Here is a 21,548-nt window from a genome sequence, read left to right on the forward strand (position 1 = left end):
AACATCTATCTCCGTGCTTTCTGCTGTCAGAGCTACTGTTTTTCAAGCAGAAATTGAACTGCCTTTATTAGGGTAGGATGTCAAGCCTTCATTTGTGTTGTTCCACAGCAGAACAGATCCAGAGACGCCTCTGCAGGGCAGCGGGCAGGGCTGAGACTCCAAATGGCTACGAGGCCCAGAATCTTTGGTAAGGCACGAGCTGCACTGGGCTGAGAGGTGCTCTCGGGGTCTGGGCAGGCTCTGTTCTCTCTGGCCTGGCTGCAGCTCAGTCTAGGTGAGGCCTAGGACGGCCTGGAGCTCCTGAGCTTTGTCACCAGGCAACGAGCCCAGTGCTGAGTGGAAGCTGTCGGTGTGCTGTCTGGCCAAGAATGTCAGGAGCAGCAGCAATGCGGCCTTGGTATCTGGGTGGAAAGTGCAGAGGGAGAGATCCCACAAGGACTGGCCCTCCCCCAGCTGCCCCAGGCCCTGTGACCCCTGGCCCTGCCCACTACTGCCACCCTCACCTGGTGGGATCTTATTGTCGGCCAGAATGAGGCTGCAGATGCGCAGGAGCTCAGGAGCCACATCTACAACCTGTGAGAAAAGAAAGGCTGACTTAGGGGTGGCAGCACCCTTGGGCCCGGGTCCAGGGGGGCAGTGGTAGAGACCAAAGAGAGGGAGAATCTCCCACCAGGGATACTTTGAGTGTGATACCAATTCACATCCAAGACAACTGTGAAACATGAGAAGGACCTAAGAAACATGGTAGTAGTAATTGTTGTTTTTTTTGAAGGAGACAGGATTGTGACCAAAGAGGAATGAAGTTAAGGACAAAAGAATCCCCTGGTTTCTCTTCAGATCTATTAAGTCTTTCACCTTTTATTTTAAAGAAAGACCAAAAGAATCCCAGACACTTGGGAGCTCCACCAACAGAACAGTCTCTAGAGAAGCAATGGAACAGGAGTCCAAACCTAGCTGGTCAGTTCAGACGAATTCAGGAAGCAGGGCTGCTCTAATTGGAAGGGATGGTGGGGCAGCCCAGGGATACCCACGCCCCATGAGCATCCTGAAGGAGCCCTGGTATAGGAAGTTAGCCTAGGGAAACTGGTTTCTAGCTCCCCCCAGAGTGTGCAAATGGCCAGGCACGATGGAGCCTCCCTAGGAAAAAGCACTAAGGAGCGTCACAGGACAGTTTAAACTGTTAACTCTGCGTCAGCTACAAGCGAGGCCAATTCTGCCTGTGACGAGCAGCAAGCTCCCCTGAGGGCCGCCAGCATCAGCATTACCTGGTCAGGGCTGCTCTGGTACAGGAAGCTGAAGAGGTGTCCTATGGTGACCCATTCCTCCAAGTCCTCTTTCAGTGGCAGGGCATGCAGCAGGGCAGCCAGCACCTGGACACAGAGATGCCTCAGGCCCCTTGTTCCGCACCCTCGCACCCTCCTCAGCTTCCTGGCTGTGCCTGATGCCCCTGGGTCTCACCTGGGGCTCCGGTTTCCTTGTGGGACTGGCCATCAGCAGGCGGGCAAGTGCCCCACAGATGTTGTCACGGACGCGATCGTGGCGCTCCCGTGCCAGGAGGGGCAACAGAAGCCCCAGCAGCTTGGGGAAGTGTCTGGTTCCACAGTCAAGGAACAGGCACGCGGGCAGACCTCTCCCGTCCTCGAGTTCCAGGGATGCTCCCAACCCCACCCAGGCCCTTTCTGCAAACTAAGGATACTCCTGAGCGGGGCGGCCCCCATGTTCTGCCAGCACCCCCAGCCCAAAGATGGCATTGCTCCGCACCTCAGGGTCTGCCTCCCGGGCGGTGTTCAACAGCACAGGGAGCAGCCGAGACACAAACTGGGCTGAGGTGCCACCCAGGCCCTGAATGGACTCCGCCAGGGTCCCCACTGCAAAAGACTTCTCTGCCACTGTGCAGCCTTGCTTCTGGTGGGGGGAGGAGTGAAGTCAGCAGGGACAGAGTGAGGGGCTGGACACAGGGTGCACAGGTAGAACAGGGTTCGAAGCCAGAGCACAGAGCACTCACCGTCTTGCACAGCAGCAGTGGCAAGAAGCCGGCAAAGAAGGGGGCGAAGGCATCTCCCCCGGCTGCAGCTGCCAGGGCTGGGATGGCCTCTCCCGCATGCTCCAGCAACATGGCATCATACTCAGCCTGCGGAACCAGGTCAGGGGCTAGAGCACCAGAGCTAGCTCTGTAGTCGTGGGTGCCTCCCACAATGCCCCTTCCAAGCTGGCCATGTTTGAAACACAGCTTTTTCTCCTGGTACACCTACTCTTAGCTATCGATCCAAGCCCACCCCAATCCCCACCCGCCAGAAGCCTTTCCTGAACCTCCAATGCCTTAGTGGGAGCAGGGCTGCATCATTTGGAGCCATTACCAGCCTTTTAGTGCCCCTGGCCTCCCTAGGCCAAGCCCAGGTGCACTGTCCATCTCTGCCCTGTGCAGACTACCCGGACAGCCTGGTCCCACAGTTTGCATCCATGGCCCTCACCTGGTCCTCCTCTTCTTCCTCCTCGTCGGTGTCCTGACAAGCTATCTGCAGGAAGAGAGTTCAGCTCAGCCTGGCTCTCCTGCCCCTTCCCCTTTCCATGGAGGGGAGATAGGGGAACCTGGACCTGTAGGAGCTTCAGACTATCCCCACTTAGGGCTGAGCCATCTCCTCAGCCCACAGTCCACCCATCCTGCTCACCTTCCTTTGCAGCACCGCCTTGAGCATGTTGCAGAGCTCAGCAAGACGCCCAGGGGGCTGCAATGCGAGGGGCCCGCAGCCGCGCAGCACCCCCGTCAGCGCCTCCAACACGGCCATCACCACCTGGCGCTCCCGTTCCACATTCACTGCCTGCATGTAGGACGGCACCACCCGGGCGAGGGCAGTCTGCAGAGCTGGGGACATTATTAGCTGAAGCCCCGATCAGACCCTGTCCCTCCCTCCAATCGCCCCCTGCTTCCAGGGGCCCTAGCCTCCCCTGCTCACCTGCAGTGTTGGGTTCTGAGGGGCAGCTCTGACAGGCCTTGTGCAGTGCGCAGCAGAACTGACCCAGGGCCTCGTGGGCTGCCTTCCGCACGTTCAGGTGAGGGCACTGCAGGGTGAGGAGGGGCAGGATGTGCCTGCTGTGTTCATGGCCAACGCTGGGCCCTGAGCCCTTGGATCCCACCCACTCTACCAGCCCTCTCACCTCTAGCAGCTTGAATACTTCTTCAAAGACAGTCTCCATGTAGGGAAGGAAGGCCACACTGTGGACAGACAGACATATGGCCATTGGGGAAGGAACTCCCAGGCAGGGTTCCCAGTGCTGGGGAAGGCCGAGGCTCACCTGGTGTTCACAGAGATCTCCCCCAGAGCAGCACAGGTGTCTTCCTTCTCATCGAAAAAGGCATTTTCCACGCTGTACCTAGGGTCAGGTGGGGAGGCAGCAGCCATCAGGCACCAGAAGGGGCAGATCTGGCATTGGGCCCTTGCAAAGCCAGGATTCCTCTGACCAGAATGGCAGCCCTCCGCACCCTGAGATCTCTGAGTCCTCCTCCTCTTCCTCATCCTTGTCCATGAGCTCCTCCTCTTCCTCCCCATCGCTCTCGTCAAACAAAAGGAAGGAGGCGCTTCCATCGTACTGAGGCTGGACAGAGGAGGCACAGCAGGGACTCGAGCTTAGCTGAGACTGGGAGATAAATGCCAGTCCCGGGCTGCCCTTCCCCAACTGGCCCAGCCCACCCGTTCTCTGCTCACCACAATGCCTTCAGTGGAACGCAGTGACAGCAGCATAAGTGTGGTGATTTGTGGCAGGTGTGGCGCCAGGCCCTCACCCATGAGTCCTGATAAGGCTGCAAACAGGCTGTACCTGGGGGAGGCAGGCAGAAGCTGTACAGGCAGAAGGGGGAAGCCCAGGAAAACCCCTGATCCAGAAACAGGACAGGGTTCTCAGGTCAGGGCTGTGGATCCAGTGGATGGGCAGGAGACATGGGACAGGGGTGGGGTGAGGGCTCACTCACGTGCAGCGCCGCAAGTCAGGGTCGTCTACCTGGTCACACAGGCCCAGCCCTAGCTGGCAGCATTCCTCAGCCAGGGGCCTCATGGGCTCCCCCACTGCTCGAGCCAGCACCCCCAGTGTCTCTGTGGGGACAAGGATTTGGTTAACACTAGGATGTGAAGATGGGTCAGAGGTGTGCGAGGCCAAGACCTGGGGGACCAAAGATGGCAGCTGGGGGGTGATTCAGGAATCCCACTTGTGTTTCTAGGCACAGTGGGAAGGGTGCTTCCTTCGATGAAAAGGAAAAAACCTGTGTTGCCCAGGGGGAGATCTTTGTGAACACCTTGGCCCTTCCCCTGAACTGGGAACCTTGCCTGAGAGCCCCTTACTCACCCAGGCTCTGGATCTGCACAGGCTGAAGGTCCTCATGGCCAGTTAACAGGAATTCCCGCAGGTGCTCCATAATGGTGGGGAAGTAGGGCAGCAGGGAGGCCTGGGCAGCTGTGGCTGGGGAATGGAAGGCCAGTATCAGAGCTGGAGTGAGGACCACCGGTCCATCTGTCACGGACACCCTAGGGAAACCCTGTGCCCTGCCTCCTGCCTCCTTGTCCTCACCAATGGCCCCCAGGGCGCTCACAGCCAGCTCCTTGGCCCGGGAGCTGCTGGGATTCCTCAGAGGCTGCAGCATACATTCCATCAGCTCCGGAAGGTAGGGCTGCACTTTAGGCCCTGTAGGAAAAAGCATTCCTCTAACACCCAGGCCAGGTCTACATTCTGGGGGCACACCTCCTTCCAGGCTGACCTCTAACATCTAGCCCAGACCTCTTTGGGTGCCTGCCACACCCCTTTCTCTGCTCCAGACAGTGGTTCAGGGAGTTGCACATCCCGTCGCCTTCATCCAAAGCTACATCTCCGTCCCCTCCCTCACATACCCGATTGCCATCACCTACCCAGGTTCTCCACGAAATTCTCCAGGGCATAACAGGCCTTGGCTAGGTGGTTTGTGTGCCCAGAAGGCACCGATTTCAGGTAGGCGAGGAGCAGTGGCATCACCTCCCCTGAATAGCTGCTGATATGGGGCTGAAAGAAGGGGAAAGGAGACCCCGAGTCAGCTCAACCGCGGGTATGCCCTCAAAGCACGCACCTAAGTGCCAATGGCAGCAGGGATGCCTGAGGAGGGGAAGCTGGCCCCTGGGAGGGGTGGGGACTCTGAAATGCTGACTGCCCATTTAGCCTTGCTGACCTGTAGGTTCTCTGAGAACTGGCCCAGGGCAAACAATGCAGCATTGCGTACAACTTGTGATGGGTCCTCCAGGCCCTTGCACACGATCTGCAGCAGTGGGGACAGCAGTCTGGGTGGGGCAGAACAAGAGAATGTAGTCTGAGGGGCAACACCAGAAAGCCCTAGGCTGGGCCATTCTCATTTCCCCTGGGAAAAAGGCTTTCTCTGTCACCAGACAGTAGGCACCACCCCTGGTCCCTATAGCTGGGGAAGCCATTTAAGTTATTTTCCAAATCAGGATGCCTTTTAGAGTGGTGGAAAGCCCTACTGATAATTAAGCTCCAACAATGAGCACAGACCAGGACTGCCACGCGCTGTGTGGTGGTTCTCTCCACTGCCCAGCCTCCCTCTAGGAAAAAGGAATAGACACCTACCTCTGTCTGATGTGGTCACCAGCTCCATCGGACAGTACGGCCAGCACCAGGAGCCCGGCCTTGCGCTGGTACGGTCTTTCACTCCGCAAGGCGTCTTCCAGCATGGGCATCTAAGGGAGCAGATGGTACTCTCCAGAAACCCTGGCATAAGCCTGCCATTCCTCCGGCAACTGGCCCTCCACACCTACTAGGGCCCAAACATCTTCAGCAATGGGAGACTAGGCACACCTGGGGGTAGGGGCGCCAGAAGGGCAGAGCCACACTTACCAACAAGGGACAGAGCTTCTCAGGGGGCAAATGTAGTGCCAGCATGTCCACGACCTGAAAATGGACAGGAAGACTTTGCTGGACTCCATCTCTGCCCCACAGCTACCTAACACCCTGTTACTACCCCTGTAGCATATCTCACCTGTACAGCAAAGTGCTTGGGAGTCTCCCCCACCAGCCCAATCTCCACCTCTTCCTCTTCTGAATCCTGGTCCTCAGGATCCAGCTGGCCCAGTGGGGGCTCGGCAGCCATAATTGGGAAAAGGGTGTGTAGTAAGGGTGGCAGAAGACGATTCTTCAACAAAGCCTTGAAAAGAAGGTGGAATGGTGTCCCTGAGAATCTGCTCTCAAGATGGACTCACATTAAAAATTCTAGCCTTCTAGGCCATAAAGGGTCTAACAGAAGATTCCCAAACTCCCAGCTAGGAGCTGGGGTGAGGCCAGATCAATTTTAAATATCTAAAGATACCCAGAGATAGACAGAAAGCCCCAGCAGTGAGGTAAGGGATGGAAATGGGGGTGCACTAATGTGCGTCACAGAGTACTCACCTTGCTCTTGACTTTAACCAAGAAAGTGAGGCAGCAGAGAATACGAACACGTATTGCATCACCCAGAGCCACGTTTTTAGCCACCTGCCCAGAGACTAACTTGAATCAGAGAAAGGCAAAAAAACTCCCAGCAATATAAGCAGCAGAGGCTGTGCCTGTCCCCAGCTCACCTCCAGGCAAAATGTGAGGACCTCAGAGAGGTGGGAGGTGATGATGGGCACCTCTGACTCTAGCAATTCATCCAGGGCCTCCACAGCCTCACAGGCCTTTGCCTGCCAGACAAACAAGTCATAGGGTTACCATGCTCTTCTTCAGTGGACCAGGCTGGGTGCTCCTACACTCTCCTTCCAATAGACCTCTTGCCCACATGTCCTCACCTCATCTACAGGGATCAGAGTCTGCATGGCCACAATGAGCTTGGGCACCAACATCCGCGCAAGAGGCTAGAGGACAGAAAGCATAATACGGGCTCATCTCAGGCCCCAGAAGCTGGCAGCTTCCTCAAAGCCTGGGCACAAGATGAGCCCAGGTACAGGGGATACCCACAGTATCCCCTCTCAAGTGTTAGGAAGCACAAATGGCAGAGACTCTGAAGTAGTTCTGCATCCTGCAAGAATGAGAATATGAAGACCCAAGAATAGGGAACCAAGAAAGGTGAGGACCCACATCTTACCACGTCATCGGTGCCCAGGTAAGGGGCCATGGTGGTCAGCGTGCGCAGGGAGTAAAAGAGGAGCCCAGGAGAGCCCACCTCACCAAGGGTCTCATTCAGAAGCCGAAGAAGCTCCCGGTGGTGGGGTTGGAAGGCCTCAGGCCGGGAGGTCACCACCACACTTAGCAGCAAAAGGCCCATCTGTTCAGGAGTAGGGGACGAGAGGAAAGCTTACATGGTCTATCCAGCTTCTCGGTCCCTCCATCCCTCCCGCCCACCGACAATGTGCTAATACCTCTCTCTCTGGTATGTGAGGGCTGTGGGTACTGTGCTGAAGAAGTTGCATGAGCTGAGGCCAGGCCTCCAGGCCTTCCTTTCGAAAAATGGTGGCTGAGAGCTGGGCCAGGCTAAGGCTCACAGAGTGCCTGCAAATAGGAGAGATACCCCCACCACCCCCAATCATCCTCCAGTACCCTCCCCAGCACATGCTGGGCCTGCCTCAATGGGCTGGCCAGGAAAGAAACCTTCAAGTGTGGGCAGAGTGTTTGCCAAGTTGGGACACATAAGACCACTAGTGGCTAACAGGGAGACCAGCAGCATGGTGGGTATGTGATCTGGTGAGCCTGGTTTCATGCAGACTGAATTTCAGTTCTGTTCTTCTAAATAGGATACGGCAGACCATCACAGCCCATTCTTATGAAGTTTAGTCTTCAACATGGCCTTAGAACACTTGCTCCACCCTTGGTCTAGAACTGAAATCTTCCCTTCTCCCTGCCCCAGGCCCTGCCTGGAGCTGAAAGACAAGGCAGAAACCCAAAGAGGGTCTCAGTAGGGGGTCAGTCAGGATCCCAAGAGGAGGCAGGTAGGCACTTACTGGGTCTCTCTCTGGAAGGCCGACAGGACCAGGGACTTGAGGCTGGAACACAGGTGACAGGTGTTGGCACTTGGCCGGCCCAGGAGCCGCCTCCGCCTGGCCCCGCCCCGCCCCTGGCCCTGCCCACCTCTCCCGATGCTCAGCTGTCAGCCGTCGCCAGTGGGTGCTCAGTCGTCTGCGGGTCAGCACTGCCGCGAACTGGCGGATCTGGGACGAGGAAGCACGCACGTGAGGGTTTGGGCAGGAAGGTGCTGAACGGGCCGCAGGGGGCAAGCTGGGGGCGTGACCAGTGGCGTACTATGGGACGCTCAGCGGGAAGGGGCAGGAGCCTCACCTGAGGATCGGCCGCGGAGGCCAGCAGGTCGCAGAGCGCGGGCAGGGCGGCCGGGTCCCGAAGAACGGTCTGGAGCTGCTCAGTGGCCTGGCGGATAGTTTGGGGGTCAGAGTAGGGCTTTTCCCGCAACCTACCGCTCGCCCGGCCGGGTCTACCCTGTCCATACCCGGCGGATACGCTCGGTGTCCGGCAGCAGCAGCTCCCGCAGGATCTGCTCCAGGCCGGCGGGCTCCATGGCAGCAGCCGAAGAGCCGCTACTGGGTCGGGCGGGGGGAGGGACAGCACGTGGAGGCCCCGAAACCCATTTCCGGCGGAAAGGGCGTTGCTCCGAGCCCCTCCCGTCACCAGGGTGATTCAACTCGCTTCCCATCCGGAGCTCTGGCTTTGCCACTTCCGTTGGCCTCAGCGCCGGCTGAGCCGCGGAAACAGGCCCTGACAGTGAAGGTTCCCCCAGTCGAGAGTTCCCAAGCTCCGCGTAGAACTCGAGTTCCGTGCGTGCCGGGCCGACCCGGTTTTCTAAAGGGACACTACCCTTAACCGCAGGGCAAGAGTTCCTATATCCAGACCAAACCCTCCAACTACAGGATCCTTTTTCTTAATAAATTTTATTTTGATAATTGTAAAAAGAAAAATCAGGACCAAAACTAAAGGCAACTTAAAAAGTTCAAATATATACTCCTTATATAATAGAGATTTGTAATTTCCAGGCCCTCCGGGGGGGAAGAGGGGCCCAAAGGGCAAAGGGGAAGTAGATAATGCCATCACACAATTCAGTCAATCAGAAGAGACGTTGGTAAGAGATCAGTGGGCCTCTGGACGTGAAGAATGGGAGAAAAGATCAATAGTTTTGCCACCCAAAACTTAGTCCATCTTGAGGTTAACATAGATATAACGGATGAACTTTAGGGAAGAAAAAAAGGAGATGGTGCCTAGCATGAGGAAGAAGACATAACCAGTGAGTAAGGAGTAGCCAAAAAACTCTACTGTCTGTACTGCCCCTGACATGTTGGAGCGCCGAGCATAGTAGAAAACCGAGTAGAGGAAGATGAAGAGCCCAGTGGAGCCAACACTCAGCACAGATCGCCACCACCAGCGGTAATCCTCCCCAGACAACTGGAAGTAGGTGAGCGCAATGGAGATGCAAGCCCCCACACTCAGCAGGATGGCGAAGACAAAGAAGAGGATGCCATACAAAGTGTACTGTTCCCGACCCCATACTGTGGCAAAGATGTAGTACAGCTCCACAGAGATGGCACTGTGAAGAGAAGAGAGGATACACAGCATTAAAGGGCTGTGCACTGCCAACACAGTGGCCAGGTCAAAATCCAGCCACCCCCTCCATGTTACCGGGTCACTGTGGAAAGTGGGTCCACTCCACTCCCTGCCCTACAGTTCCTGGCTCCGTGGGGACTCTTTTACCCATGACTAGCTGTGCTCATTTCAAGAACAGCTTCCCTGATAGGTTAAGAGCGAGGATCCTGTCTGTTTTATTTTCTGCTCTATATTATCTGCCTGGCACTAGAGGTACTCAAAAAATTGGACAGGCAATCACATGGGCTTTAAGCCCCAGCTGGTGCCTGTGGACACTAAAGTCAGAAACCAGGAAGGCAGTGAACGGAGCAATGTCTTTGGAGAGCTTTATAAGTGAGCCACCCTCATCTTTGAGTTGATTTAAGCCGAGTCCTGCTTGGATACAGGAGGAACTATTTAATGATCTCTTAATTGTGCACCTGAACCAGGGATCATCACTCTTGTTGGGTCAGGGTACTGAGAAAGGCAGTTAAAGTCGGGAACCTGAGAGTGATGGCCAGAGCATAAAGGGAGGATACCTGAAAGGCAGGAAGCCTCCAACCGTCATGTGGATGAGCGTAGATTTGTACCAGGGCTGGGGCGGGATTTCCCGGGCGATGTTCTTGGTGCGACAAGGTGCATCAAAGGGGCTAGCGTTGTTCTTCCCGAAGATGCCTCCAATGACAGTAAGGGGGAAGCCCACCAGCAGCCAAACCGTCAGAAGCAGCAGGATGGTGGTGGCTGGCAGAGCCTGTGTCGAACCATTAGCCCAGTGCACTGAGTTCACCACACTCCACGTCAGGAAGAAAGGCACTGCAGGGATGGGCCCCCAGAAGGAGGGTCAGCTGGAGGAACATCCCTGGGGCCACCCACTCTGACTAGACCTAACAGGGAGAGAGGTGAAGCATCCTGCTCCCAAGCTGACCTCACCTTTTCGCATCCCATAGTTCTCAGTTCCTTATTTTACCAACATCCCTTCCCCCATCCATTATCATTAAGGGTCAAGGCAGCTGTTACATAATGATCAAAGAGAAACACAATCCACCTGCCTCCCAGGGCTTGTTCTGCTGTAGCATTGGTGATTCCTAGCATGACCCATTCCTTTGGCTTAAGGCCCTATTTTCAGAAAATCCTCTTCAAACATAAATGTGACGGAGTACAAATCAGACACTCAAGATTGGGAACATGAAAGGTTCAAAATGCATACTACTACTGCTGCCTTTGAAAGGACAAGCTGGCTTGTAAGGCTAGAGTGGGGTAGCCTCCTGCAAATTAAAAAAAAAAACTTATTTTCGCGGGGACACCTGGGTGACTCAGTCAGTTAAGCGTCCGACTTTGGCTCAGGTCATGATCTCATGCTTTGTGGGTTCAAGCCCCATATCAGGCTCTCTACTCAGTGCAAAGCCCACTTCAGATCCTCTGTCCTCCTCTCTCTACCCCTCCCCCACTGATGCGTGCACATGTTCTCTCTCAAAAATAAACGTTAAAAAAAATTTTTTTTTTTTTAAGTAGGCTCTAAGCCCAGTGCAGAGCCCAATGTGGGTCTTGAACTCACAACCCTGAGATCATGACCTGAACCAAGATCAAGAGGGGGACACCTAACCGACTGAGCCATCCAGGTGCCCCCAAAAAACCTTTTAAAAAGGGACTATCAAGAAATATGTTCGAGAAGGAGTGTTATTTCACTCTTAACATAATGGTTAAGAATACAGGCTCTAGAGTCAGACTGCCTGCATCTGAAACCTGGTTTGCTTCCTCTTAGGAGTGTAATTTCAGGCAAATTGCTTAACCAGCCTTCAATTTCCTCATCTGTAAAAATGGGGACAATATTAACTCCCGCATAGGACTATTGTGGGGATTAAATGCGATGAAGGCATGCAGAGTGCTTACCATGCTGCCTAGAATATTTTAAGGACTTAATTTTTAAACTATGCAAAAGAAATGCAGTCTTGTCTTTTGAATGGTTTTCTTGTTTCTTTTGCCCATTTTCATTCCCTTAAGGCCTTACTCTAACTCTATCCCAGGTTCCATGATGTGTTGTAAGTTCCTAAACCCTCAGTCGCCAGGCCAGCCCACCAGGGAAAGGGCAGTCCTCACCAGAGAAGAGGCTGGTGGTGAGAATGATGTTCCACACCCAACGCTCGCCTCCAATCTGCCGGTAGAAGTGGCTGGACACGTAGCCAGAGATGCAGCAGGTCAGGGCATACAACAAGATGGCTGCCGAGTTAATGGCCCCATGACGGTGCACATTGAACATGCCCAGCAGCGCCATGACAATAATGCCTGCAGGGTAGTAGTGGAAAGCCTGTGTCAGGTCTCCCCTGTCCCTTTTCTGACAACTTCAGAGGAATCATCCCCCTTTCTCCCAGACCCAAGGAAAACAATATCCCCTAATTCTGTTGTTCAGCAAACCCACAACTGAATATACACATGCTTGTTAAAGCCACCCACCCCTTAGGTTTGCCTCTCACCTTGGAAAGAAGAGAAGATCTGCAGATCTTTCCAGAACAAACCACCAACTTAGTTCTACCCCTTGAGAGAAATCCCTGATTAATTTTTATCACCTCACCAGTGCCAAGGGCCAGGAACTGGGCACCCACACCAAGCACAGCACAGAGCAGACCACGGTATGGAGGGAAGCGGAAGACATCTGTATGGATAATTTTCCAGCCATTGTCACCTTGATCAAAGTCATCACCAGAACCTGCAGAGGTAGTCTCCTCATCCAAGTTGTATCGAGCCAGGTCGTTTCGAAGCACACGCATGAGAATGACAGCCACAAAACCCACCAGTAAAAACACAAGCACCATGGAATTGATGATGGACAACCAATGGATTTCCAGTGTTCGGGGAAAGAAACCACTGTCATCGCCACGGCGCCTGTCACTCCGACGTTCCACTGAAGTCTCAGACCAGCGCACGCTGTAGGTGTGGGTGAGGCCTAAGAACTCATCAGGTCGTAACCCATCTAAGCTGTGGGGCTTGACGTCCCGCACAGAGACATTGGCAAATATAATTCGGTCTCCGTGGAATTCTAGGTGGAAGTCCAGATGGGTCCAAAGCCCTATCTTGTGGCTGTGAGGCAGGAAGCCACTCTCCTCCATGTAGCCCACAAAGCCACGGATTGGCAAATCATCCACTACAAATTCAAAGTAATACAGTTCCTCAATGGCCTGGCGCAGTTGCTCCACCTACAAAGAGCAAGTCAGGAGTCAGATACGGCCTCCCCAGGCATAGCGTTAGAGCAAGGTTCCACAGCCTGGACACTTCTGACATTCTGGGCTGGATAATTTTTATTGTGGGGAGCTGTCCTGTGCACTGTAATATGTACCATCCCTGGCTTCTTCCCACTAGGTGTCAGTAGCACACCCCCCCCCCCCCAGCCCCCCTCCCGGCAGTGACAACCAAAATTATCTCCGGACATTGCCAAATATCCCTTGGGAGACAAAATTGCCCCCTGCTGAGAACCACTAGGTTAGAACCCAGTATGCTGGGATTCTCCAAAACGAGCAATGTGACTTGACAGGGTTAAGGTGTAGAAAAAGGAGAAAGGCAAGGTGTCAGAAGGTCTGGAGTAGACTAAAGTGCCCTAAGAGAGGATTTGCTAAAGAAAAAAAAAGCATCACAGGAAAGATTAGAGTGTAAAGGAGCCAGTTAAGAAAGCCAAGAGGTAAGTATGGAAGGAAACAACTATATAGGAGTGATAGTTGGGACCTTATTACCAACAGAGCAGCCTGGAGTCCGGAGCCCTGGGCTCTAATATCACCTCTGCAATTCAGTATCCATGTGGTCTTGGAAAGTCACTTTTGAGCAAGTATGTTTCTTCCTCAACTGAATGCAAATAATACCACCTGTCCTGACTACCTGGTGGGATTGTAGTTAGAGTTAAGTCAGATCATTTCCATAAAGATGCTATAAGACCATAAAGATGCTATAATGACCTGTGCAGAACTGAGCTGCATGTGGCACAGGATTCTCTTCTCCACATTCTCCCGAAAACGTATCTCGTACAAAGACTCAGCCATTCGGTCCCCATCCAACACTTCACCCAGGCTAAGGCTTTTGTGTCGTATCTTCTCAGGGCAGCAGACCGGAAGCTGATAGTAGTGGTAAGTCTCCTGAGGGTTGTGGTAGGGTCCCACTTTGTTGACATATAGAATGACGGGGTCACCGGCCTTGTAGTGTGTCACACCTTCCACTCCAGGCTCATGGCCTGTGCCCAGCAGCAGCATCAGAAGTGACAACCACTGGTAGCTCCAACTCCGCGGGTGCCCTAGGACTGTCATCCTTAAGGCAGCAGAACCTGTTTGGGGGAGTCCTGCAGTTATGGAAACCAATTCCTGACGCCCCAGGTCAAGTCGTTCGAACCGCTCCAATTCCTCCCCTTGGGTTCTCCAACCCTCCTTCGGGAGGCCGCCTCCCGACCCCCAGACAACACTGTCACACTGTCCTCCTTTGCTCTCCTGTTCTCTGAGTCTGGGGCCCCCCTCCCGCAGCCCGCCTGCCCGGGACCTCCCCGCGCCCCAGCCCGTTTCCATGGCAACGCCACGCGGCCTCGCACCTCAGGCACCTTCCCGCGGCCCCCGCGGGGTCCTCACCGCACGGGAAGGGCTGGCCGAGGCGGCGCCCGCGGCCTCTGCGGCCCCGTAGCTGCCCTTGGGTTCCTGCCGGGGTCTCCCCCCTGAGCGGCGCGCTAGCGGCGGCCCGGGAAGGACCTGACGACCGACCTCCACGGGGTTGGCCGCCGTGGTGCCTGATCGCAGCGGCTGTTGCCACACCATACGGTAGACCGCACTGAGTTCAGTTAAGTGTTCGCCGACTAGCTTTCTCCAGTCGGGAGCCCGGCCCAGCTCTGGAGAGCCCGCAAGGCCCGGCTAGCCCGTCCCCCGAAGGTGGGCCCTCCCGGCGATCTGGAGAGCAGCCCGGGACACGTCAGTCTTACTACTTCCGCCTCACCCGCGGGGACCTCAGTCGGGCGGAAAGCTCCTTTTCTGGAGCCTAGTGGGGACCACGCCCCCGATGCTGCGGCCGGTGCGCTGTTCCGCCGACGGTCTTTCGGGCAGGGACTGAGGCTGAGGCCTGGCTGCGGGGACGCGGACGCCACTTTGGGGTAAGAGTCGCTGCCGGGCCGCTCGCCCGTCCCAGGGAAGACTTGGGGGCACCTGCCGGCAGAGGCCGGAGAGCCGTGCCCGCCGCACGCGCCCAGTAACTGTCCAGGAAACGGAGCCCGGTTGGTGGCTGGGCCTACACCTAGTGGACGCCCAGGAGCATTTGCCGGCTGAACCGGTGGGTCTCGCCACCGAATGCAGAGGGCGAGCTCAGAGAGGCGGTTGATGGCCCCCAACCCGGGCGGAGGTGAGACTTTGGGCGTCGCTGTGCTGGGACATCGAGGGCACAGTACGTGCAAGTGTCCTGGAACCTGCATCTCATTTCACTGCTCCTCTTCCAACCCGTCACGAGTGGCCTCCCCCCAAAAAATAAATAAATAAGTAAAAATGTCTTCCCGAGGCTGTGCTGGAGGCCTCCCCGGCGAAATAATGACAGTCCCATGTTCGAAGACAGGCAAGACTGAGGCAGGTCTGGTGCGGAGACACGCAAAGAGACAGGGTGTCAGCCCTTTTACCGGGTGAGTTGGGCAGCCTGGCAGGGTTATTTAACCTGCAGGCAAAGAATCTTGTCATACGTTCGACTTTTTCGGTGTTCTTGTTATTTACGTGTGTGTGTGTACGCGCGCGCGCACGCGTTTGGGCTTCTCAATTTTATATTGCAGATTACTCTGGAAAAGTTTACCCTTGCCTGTCTTGGCCATTTTAAGGGTATCTGCCATTGGGAGAGTTTTGAAGCTCAGACCCAGGGGCAGTAACTTCCGTTTGGCCACTTGGGGGCAACATGTAAGGATGCAGATTTAAGTTTCCCTTTCCCTGGGTAAAGAAGTAGTGCCTCACCTCCCTGTAGGAGGAGGTGAGGTTCCAGGAAGTAGGGGATTGAGTTTTTTAGATAATCAGTGGATTTTGTAATTAGAAAAGTAATTTAGAGAAGCCAGAAACCTGGGACTCTCTCACTCCCCTGTCCCCAGGGGACATCCTCTTCAGATCAGTGCCACCAAGCCCCCCTGCTTATTTCCTGAATATTTTCCAATACTTGCCCTCCTTGCAGCTGCCTTGGTTCAGGTCCCACCCTCTCTCACCTAAATTACCATGATAGCCACCTTGCTAGTGTCCTGGTCACCTCCCAACTTGGATCCATTTTCCATACTGCTGCTATAAAGATTTTTTAAAAAATATGTGTCCTATTTCCAGCAACAGTGGTTCTGAAATCTTGGTGCTCATCAAATTGAACCAAAAGCTTATTTAAAACATAGAGACCTGGGTCCCACCAAATCAGGATCTTAGAGGAGGGGGTGACTGGTCATTATTTTTTAACAGGCTTTGATTTTGACTAAAATTTGACCATGAGTACATAGGATAAATTCTTAAAAGCTTGGCATATGAGACCTGTCAGACCTGGATCTTTACTTCTCCAGGTACATTACCCTTTTGGAACCCTGTCCTGTGTTCAAACTGGAATCTTCAATGTCGTGTTCTCTCAAGTCTACAAGCTTATGTAGCTCCTTTTGCCTAGACTTCCCAGTCTACCATTCCCTACTTACCTGCCTGGAGACTTCTGACAGTGCAAATGCTTCCCCTATAAAGCCTGCTTTTACATCTTCCAGTCTTTGATTATAGCACTTTACCTCACTGGACTGTTATTTTACTTCTTATGTGTCTCTCTTCCTTGTTAATTGCTAACTACTCACAGGAAGACTAAGTTATACATCTTGATATCCTTAGCGGTGCTTTCGTATAAAGTCGGCAGCTTAATAAATGTTTTTCAAATGAACTGGTTTACCCCCTGGACATGCCCCCTGCACAATGATAACACAGCTGCCACCAGGCTGCCCATCCCAGGGCCAGCCAACTATCCAGAGGGTGGGGCTGTGTGGCCCTCCTTACCATGATGTGCCCTGGACAACTCATCTTGGTAGATCGAGGATGTAGATTAGGCTTCCAACAAACTTTGGAACCATCCTGCCAGCAGGATCAGCAGGCTGTCAGTAAATAGGAATTTACCAGTAGTCTATGGCATAATCTGTTGTTGGGAGTTGTTTTGCTTTGGAAGATAGAAATGTGATTCTTCCCTTGTTCTTTCCTGAGTGCCACTCCCCACCCCCACCCCACCCCACCCCCTCCCCACCCCCTCATCCCCCCCCCCAGTCTTAAATCCAGGTTAACCCTTCAGTGACCACAATCTCTGTCATTCCCTGCAACCTGTATTTTTCTAGCTTGTCTTCCTTACCCATGCAGCTTAGATTTGGCATTCCATCATTTCAGCCACATTCTTGACTGTGTTCTTGATGCCTCTCTTCCATTATTGTTTCATTCCAGCTGCCAAGTGAAACCTTAATCTTGGGTTCATATTCAAGAACTGTCAGTATTCAAGCACCTATACCCAAGATGAATCTTAACACTGTGTTAAAATCGTGTGTTTATAAATTGTGTTTTTAACCTCAGTTGGACCCCCAGTGCTGCTCAGTGATCCTGTTCATTTTCCAGATCAGCTATCTTATTCTGCACAACCCATTCTTCTCAAACCTGACTTCATCTCCCTCTTCTTGCCAGTTGACCTCCCTGACAGCCTAGTGGGAGATGCAAGCAGAAAAAAAACACAGTTACAGGCACTGTGACAGAGAAAGTATTGGGGCTCTGGGAGCACCCAGGAGGGAGGAACATCCAGTTTGCTCTTGAGCAGTTGGTAAAGGTGTCCTTAAAACAGCTTATGAGCTAAGTCCTGAAGGGAGAGTAGGGGTTTGCCAGACAGAGAAAGCAATGAAGGAAAAGTAATTCTGTTTGTAGCATTGCATGCAGGTTAAAAGATAAAATTGGAGAAGTAAGCAGGGTCAGATATATAAATATATAAATACATATATATACATATAAATTTGGACTTGATCCTGAGGAGAATGGGGAGACACTGAATTGTTTCAAGTGGGCATAAAATCAGATTTACACCTTGGAGTTGAGGGTGAAGACTGGAGGGGAGCAGAAAGCTTGCCAGAGCGATCAGTTGAGAACTGAAAGAGGCTTCAGCTAAGGCAGTGACAGCTGCTCCGGGAGCCTGAAACATATTGTTAAAAATACTTAGGAGGTAGAAGAGACAGAATTTGGTGACAGATTGGATGTAGGGGCCGAGGTAGAGGGAAGGGTCCAGGTGACATTTGGGTGTGTGAACTGAAAACAACTAGTATAGAACTTACAGAAAGAGGAAATCTAGGGCAAGAACATACAGACTTCAGTTTTGGACATGGCACGTGGAAGATACAAACAAGTCCATGTGAATCCAGCAAGCAGTTGGATGCTGGATCTGGAACTCCAGAGACATCTGAGATAGAGACAAGATTAGGAGCAGTCAGAATGGATGTAATCAGTAAGGTGTGGGGAATGGGGGAGATCCTAAAGGATGAGGACATAAGACCTATGGTAGAACCTTCACGGTATGATTAAGGGACAGACAGAAGATAAGGCTCCAGTGAAGTGTGAGGAGTGGCCAGAGGGATAGGAGGAATACTACAGAATTTAAGGTCATGGAAAGCAAGATAAGAATGCATTTCAAGGTTCAGAGGTGGAATCAGGTGGAATCTATTCCACCTTTCAATCCGAGTGATCCTTGTAATCTTGTAACCGTCTTTACTGGTATAAAGCTATGGAAGTGACACTTTGTGGTTTTGGAGCCTAGGTTTCAATTGATCATACAATTTCTGATTTTTTTTTTTTTCTCTTGAAATTCAGTGCTACTGTGTGAAGGAACTCTGGCTAGTCTGCTGGATAGTGAGACCATATGCAGCAGAAACAAACGATCCCAGCAAAGATGAGACCACTTGGAAGAACCACCCAACTGAGCCCAGCTCAACTTGAAAAAAAAAAAAAAAAAAAAAAAAAAAAAGGTGGTTGTTGTAAGCCAGAAAAACATTTTAAGGTTAAGATTCCTTAGAATATGTTTCTACAACACCTTATAATGCTCTGTAATATTCTCACACGTGTGTTTCTCATGCTGGATAATAAAACTCTAGGAGCATAGGGTCTCTATTGGTCTTATTATTTTATCCCAGTACTCAGCCTGATACATAGTGGGTGCTCAATAAACATGAATGGTTGAAGGGATTAGATCTGTGGCGGGGGCAGGCAGGGTGGGGGGAGTCTCACCAAATTGCAGAAGTTGCCTCTAGGAATACGTTCCAAAGTGCACTTCATTCTCAAGTCTTATGGCCAGTGGTGGAAAGAAGGTGAATTGTGATGTATGTGGAACATGGGACCTTGAGGAGTTCCGTAACCAGGAGGAGAAAGAAGTAACAACAGCTAGTGGAGACAAAAAGAACTGCTTCTCCCTTCTTCCCCCTCCACGTTTCTAGTGAGAGTTGATCCCAGCATCCCAGACTTGTGTGACTATATAGGCAAGCTTTCAAAGACTAACTTTACTTTGGTACCCTAGCCCTCATGGCTTTCTGAGCAGATAATAGGCTTTTAAGTAGCAAAGCTCCCTGCTCTCAGAAAGCCCAACACCATGCGGAAGGGAGACACCCTGGAGGTAGCACCACCCACCTCAGCCTACCGCTCTGTCATGGAGGAGTATGGTTACGAGGTGGGCAAGGTCATTGGCAATGGCTCCTATGGGACGGTTTATGAGGCTTACTACACAAAGCAGAAGATCATGGTGGCTGTCAAGATCATCTCAAAGAAGAAGGCCTCTGAGGACTACCTTAACAAGTTCCTGCCCCGTGAGATACAGGTTGGAAAGGGGGCTAGAATAGGGTACTGGTACCAAGCTCATTAAGACTTCTGGCCATGGTCTGGAGGGGGTAGAGCCAGAACCCCACCCCCAACCCCAAATCGGGTGAATGTCTTACTATGCAGCAGGAAGATGATACAAATTCAACCTCTTTCCACCCACCCACTCACCTCCAGCGCCTCACAAAGTAAAAGTACAAAGCATAGGGTCTGCCCACAAACCACCAGCCCTCTGGGGTTTAATCCTGCTGCAGAGTTCTAAGTAAGTTAGCAGCAGGACAGTAGGAGGGCTGGGAGCACAGCCAGGGTTCTCCCTTCCCAGGTTTGATGGGTCCCTCTTCCGGGGCCAGGTAATGAAGGTCCTGCGGCACAAGTACCTCATCAACTTCTATCAGGCCATCGAAACCACATCCCGAGTATACATCATTCTGGAGCTGGCTCAGGGTGGTGACGTCCTTGAATGGATCCAGCACTATGGGGCTTGCTCTGAGCCCCATGCTGGCAAGTGGTTCTCCCAGATGACCCTGGGCATCGCCTACCTGCACAGCAAGGGCATCGTGCACCGGTGAGGGCGCTGCCACCCAGGCTGGGGCCTTTGGGCTCTCAAGGGGGTTTTATGCATATTTTCCATTTTCTGCCCTCTTTTTCCCTCCCTTGGCCTTCCTCAGTTATCTAGGCCCATCCATCCCCTCTATTTTAATTGTCTGGTCAAGAACATTTATGTAGTACCCACCGTGAACACAGCACTCTGTGAACTACAATGATGAGCCCTCGCTGGTCCCCAGGTACCATCCTCTCTCACCTTTGGGCTCTGCTCATTAACTCCATGGTTCCTTCCTCTCAACCTTGTGTCCTCATAACGGCACCTGTCTCCCACTTTGCCTTTTCCATCTCTAGCCTCTGACCCCTGGCCCTTCAGCTCCTGGTCTAATACTAAGCCCTCTCCCCAGCCTGACCCCCAGCCTTTCTGCTGCTGGTAGGGACTTAAAGTTGGAGAACCTGTTGCTGGACAAGTGGGAGAACGTGAAGATATCGGACTTTGGCTTCGCCAAGATGGTGCCTTCTAACCAGACTGTGCATGGTAGCTCTTCTTACCGCCATATGAACTGCTTTACCCACCTCAGCCGGACCTACTGTGGCAGCTTTGCTTATGCCTGCCCGGAGATCTTGCTGGGCTTGCCCTACAACCCTTTCCTGTCTGACACTTGGAGCATGGGCGTCATCCTCTACACTCTAGTGGTGGCCCGGCTGCCCTTTGATGACACCAATCTCTTAAAGCTGCTGAAAGAGACTCAAAAGGAGGTCACTTTTCCACCTAACTACTCCATCTCCCAGGAGTGCAAGGTGCTGGCTCCCCCAGGAGGGTTGAGGCCTCAGGGATGACCCACAGGGAGGGAATACCTAATGTAGGCCTCCCCACCCCGGGGGAGGCTCTTCCCCACCATCACTGTCTCACACTGTAGCCCCTGCCCCAGAGTAGTTGGTGGGGAGGGAGCTTAAAGGGCCATTCCTGGGCTCCACACCTTAGATGTGAGTGATGAGTTGGTTTCAGCAGGATAAGGCAAGGATTTCCCCCCAAGGAACCCTTCCTTCCCTTCTGCTCCAGGGAGTTACATGCCAGGCTCATCAGGATCAAATCAGGGCCACACCCCCTTTTACCAGAGTGGTGTGATGGGCTATCCTGCTTCTCTCTCAGGTCCCACTGCTCATTGCCTGTGTGGCACAATGGGAGGCAAGCTCAGCCAAGACCTCTCTCTCCCCTGCCCTAGAACCTGGTCTTCCAGATGCTATGCCAAGCCACCAAGCGTGCCACCATCCTGGACATCATCAAGGATCCTTGGGTGCTCAAGTTCCAGCCTCAGCAACCCACCCATGAGATCAGGCTGCTTGAGGCCATGTGCCAACCCCCCAGCACCACTAATCGGCACCAGTCCTTGGAAATCAATACCTAAAAGTGGTTAAGGGAGGGAGTTGAGAGAGGAGCAAAGCAGGAGGGTCTGGGGCTAACGATCTTTTCTACGAAAAATAAATCTATACCTGATTTAGTTTCATCAGCTGGAGTCAAAGACACTCTTTCCTCAAGGGAACTAGCAGGGAACACTACTGAGTCCAAGAGGTGGATTTCTAACCAGTCTGTAACTGGTCATCTTGACACCTATT

General features: G+C 53.0%; 3 protein-coding genes and 1 long non-coding RNA gene across 9 annotated transcripts; 2 read left to right on the top strand and 2 right to left on the bottom strand.

The window, feature by feature from the left end:
* Window positions 1-49: 49 nt before the first annotated feature.
* Window positions 50-8,647, bottom strand: IPO4 (importin 4). Its single transcript, XM_042942808.1, has 30 exons — window positions 8,444-8,647; window positions 8,278-8,364; window positions 8,071-8,150; window positions 7,944-7,985; window positions 7,365-7,494; window positions 7,091-7,270; window positions 6,795-6,860; window positions 6,588-6,689; window positions 6,418-6,501; window positions 6,011-6,175; window positions 5,869-5,922; window positions 5,602-5,711; window positions 5,189-5,297; window positions 4,896-5,025; window positions 4,561-4,674; window positions 4,339-4,452; window positions 3,968-4,088; window positions 3,705-3,816; window positions 3,482-3,594; window positions 3,295-3,372; window positions 3,157-3,214; window positions 2,955-3,060; window positions 2,670-2,863; window positions 2,472-2,516; window positions 2,006-2,131; window positions 1,697-1,905; window positions 1,459-1,591; window positions 1,266-1,370; window positions 504-573; window positions 50-401 (listed from the first exon to the last, which is right to left on the bottom strand). The coding sequence occupies exons 1-30, from the start codon at window positions 8,645-8,647 to the stop codon at window positions 271-273; spliced, it is 3,372 nt and encodes a 1,123-aa protein (XP_042798742.1). The 3' UTR covers window positions 50-270.
* A 488-nt stretch (window positions 8,648-9,135) lies between these two features.
* Window positions 9,136-16,926, bottom strand: TM9SF1 (transmembrane 9 superfamily member 1). 3 transcript variants are annotated; one of them, XM_042942812.1, is made up of 6 exons: window positions 16,903-16,926; window positions 13,509-13,870; window positions 12,137-12,758; window positions 11,665-11,850; window positions 10,107-10,380; window positions 9,136-9,532 (listed from the first exon to the last, which is right to left on the bottom strand). In XM_042942812.1, exons 1-6 carry the CDS (start codon window positions 16,922-16,924, stop codon window positions 9,139-9,141), a joined length of 1,860 nt encoding a protein of 619 aa, XP_042798746.1. In that variant the 5' UTR covers window positions 16,925-16,926; the 3' UTR covers window positions 9,136-9,138. The 3 variants fall into 3 exon arrangements, with proteins under 3 accessions (XP_042798746.1, XP_042798748.1, XP_042798747.1); XM_042942814.1 differs by lacking the exon at window positions 16,903-16,926 and adding an exon at window positions 14,166-14,372; XM_042942813.1 differs by lacking the exon at window positions 16,903-16,926 and adding an exon at window positions 14,129-14,372.
* On the top strand, window positions 14,393-18,680 carry LOC122222389. The gene is made up of 2 exons (XR_006203732.1): window positions 14,393-14,677; window positions 18,393-18,680. It is a non-coding gene; the product is annotated as an uncharacterized LOC122222389 (long non-coding RNA).
* Window positions 18,681-18,948: 268 nt separating this feature from the next.
* Window positions 18,949-21,442, top strand: TSSK4 (testis specific serine kinase 4). 4 transcript variants are annotated; one of them, XM_042942831.1, is made up of 4 exons: window positions 18,949-19,389; window positions 19,739-19,953; window positions 20,369-20,732; window positions 21,085-21,442. In XM_042942831.1, the coding sequence occupies exons 1-4, from the start codon at window positions 19,165-19,167 to the stop codon at window positions 21,262-21,264; spliced, it is 984 nt and encodes a 327-aa protein (XP_042798765.1). In that variant the 5' UTR covers window positions 18,949-19,164; the 3' UTR covers window positions 21,265-21,442. The 4 variants fall into 4 exon arrangements, with proteins under 4 accessions (XP_042798765.1, XP_042798763.1, XP_042798764.1 ...); XM_042942829.1 differs by having other exon boundaries at window positions 18,950-19,389; window positions 20,339-20,732; XM_042942830.1 differs by having other exon boundaries at window positions 18,952-19,389; window positions 21,158-21,442.
* Window positions 21,443-21,548: the final 106 nt, after the last annotated feature.

Source organism: Panthera leo, chromosome B3, assembly GCF_018350215.1.
Source record: "Panthera leo isolate Ple1 chromosome B3, P.leo_Ple1_pat1.1, whole genome shotgun sequence".
In the NCBI taxonomy this organism is placed as follows: domain Eukaryota; kingdom Metazoa; phylum Chordata; class Mammalia; order Carnivora; family Felidae; genus Panthera; species Panthera leo.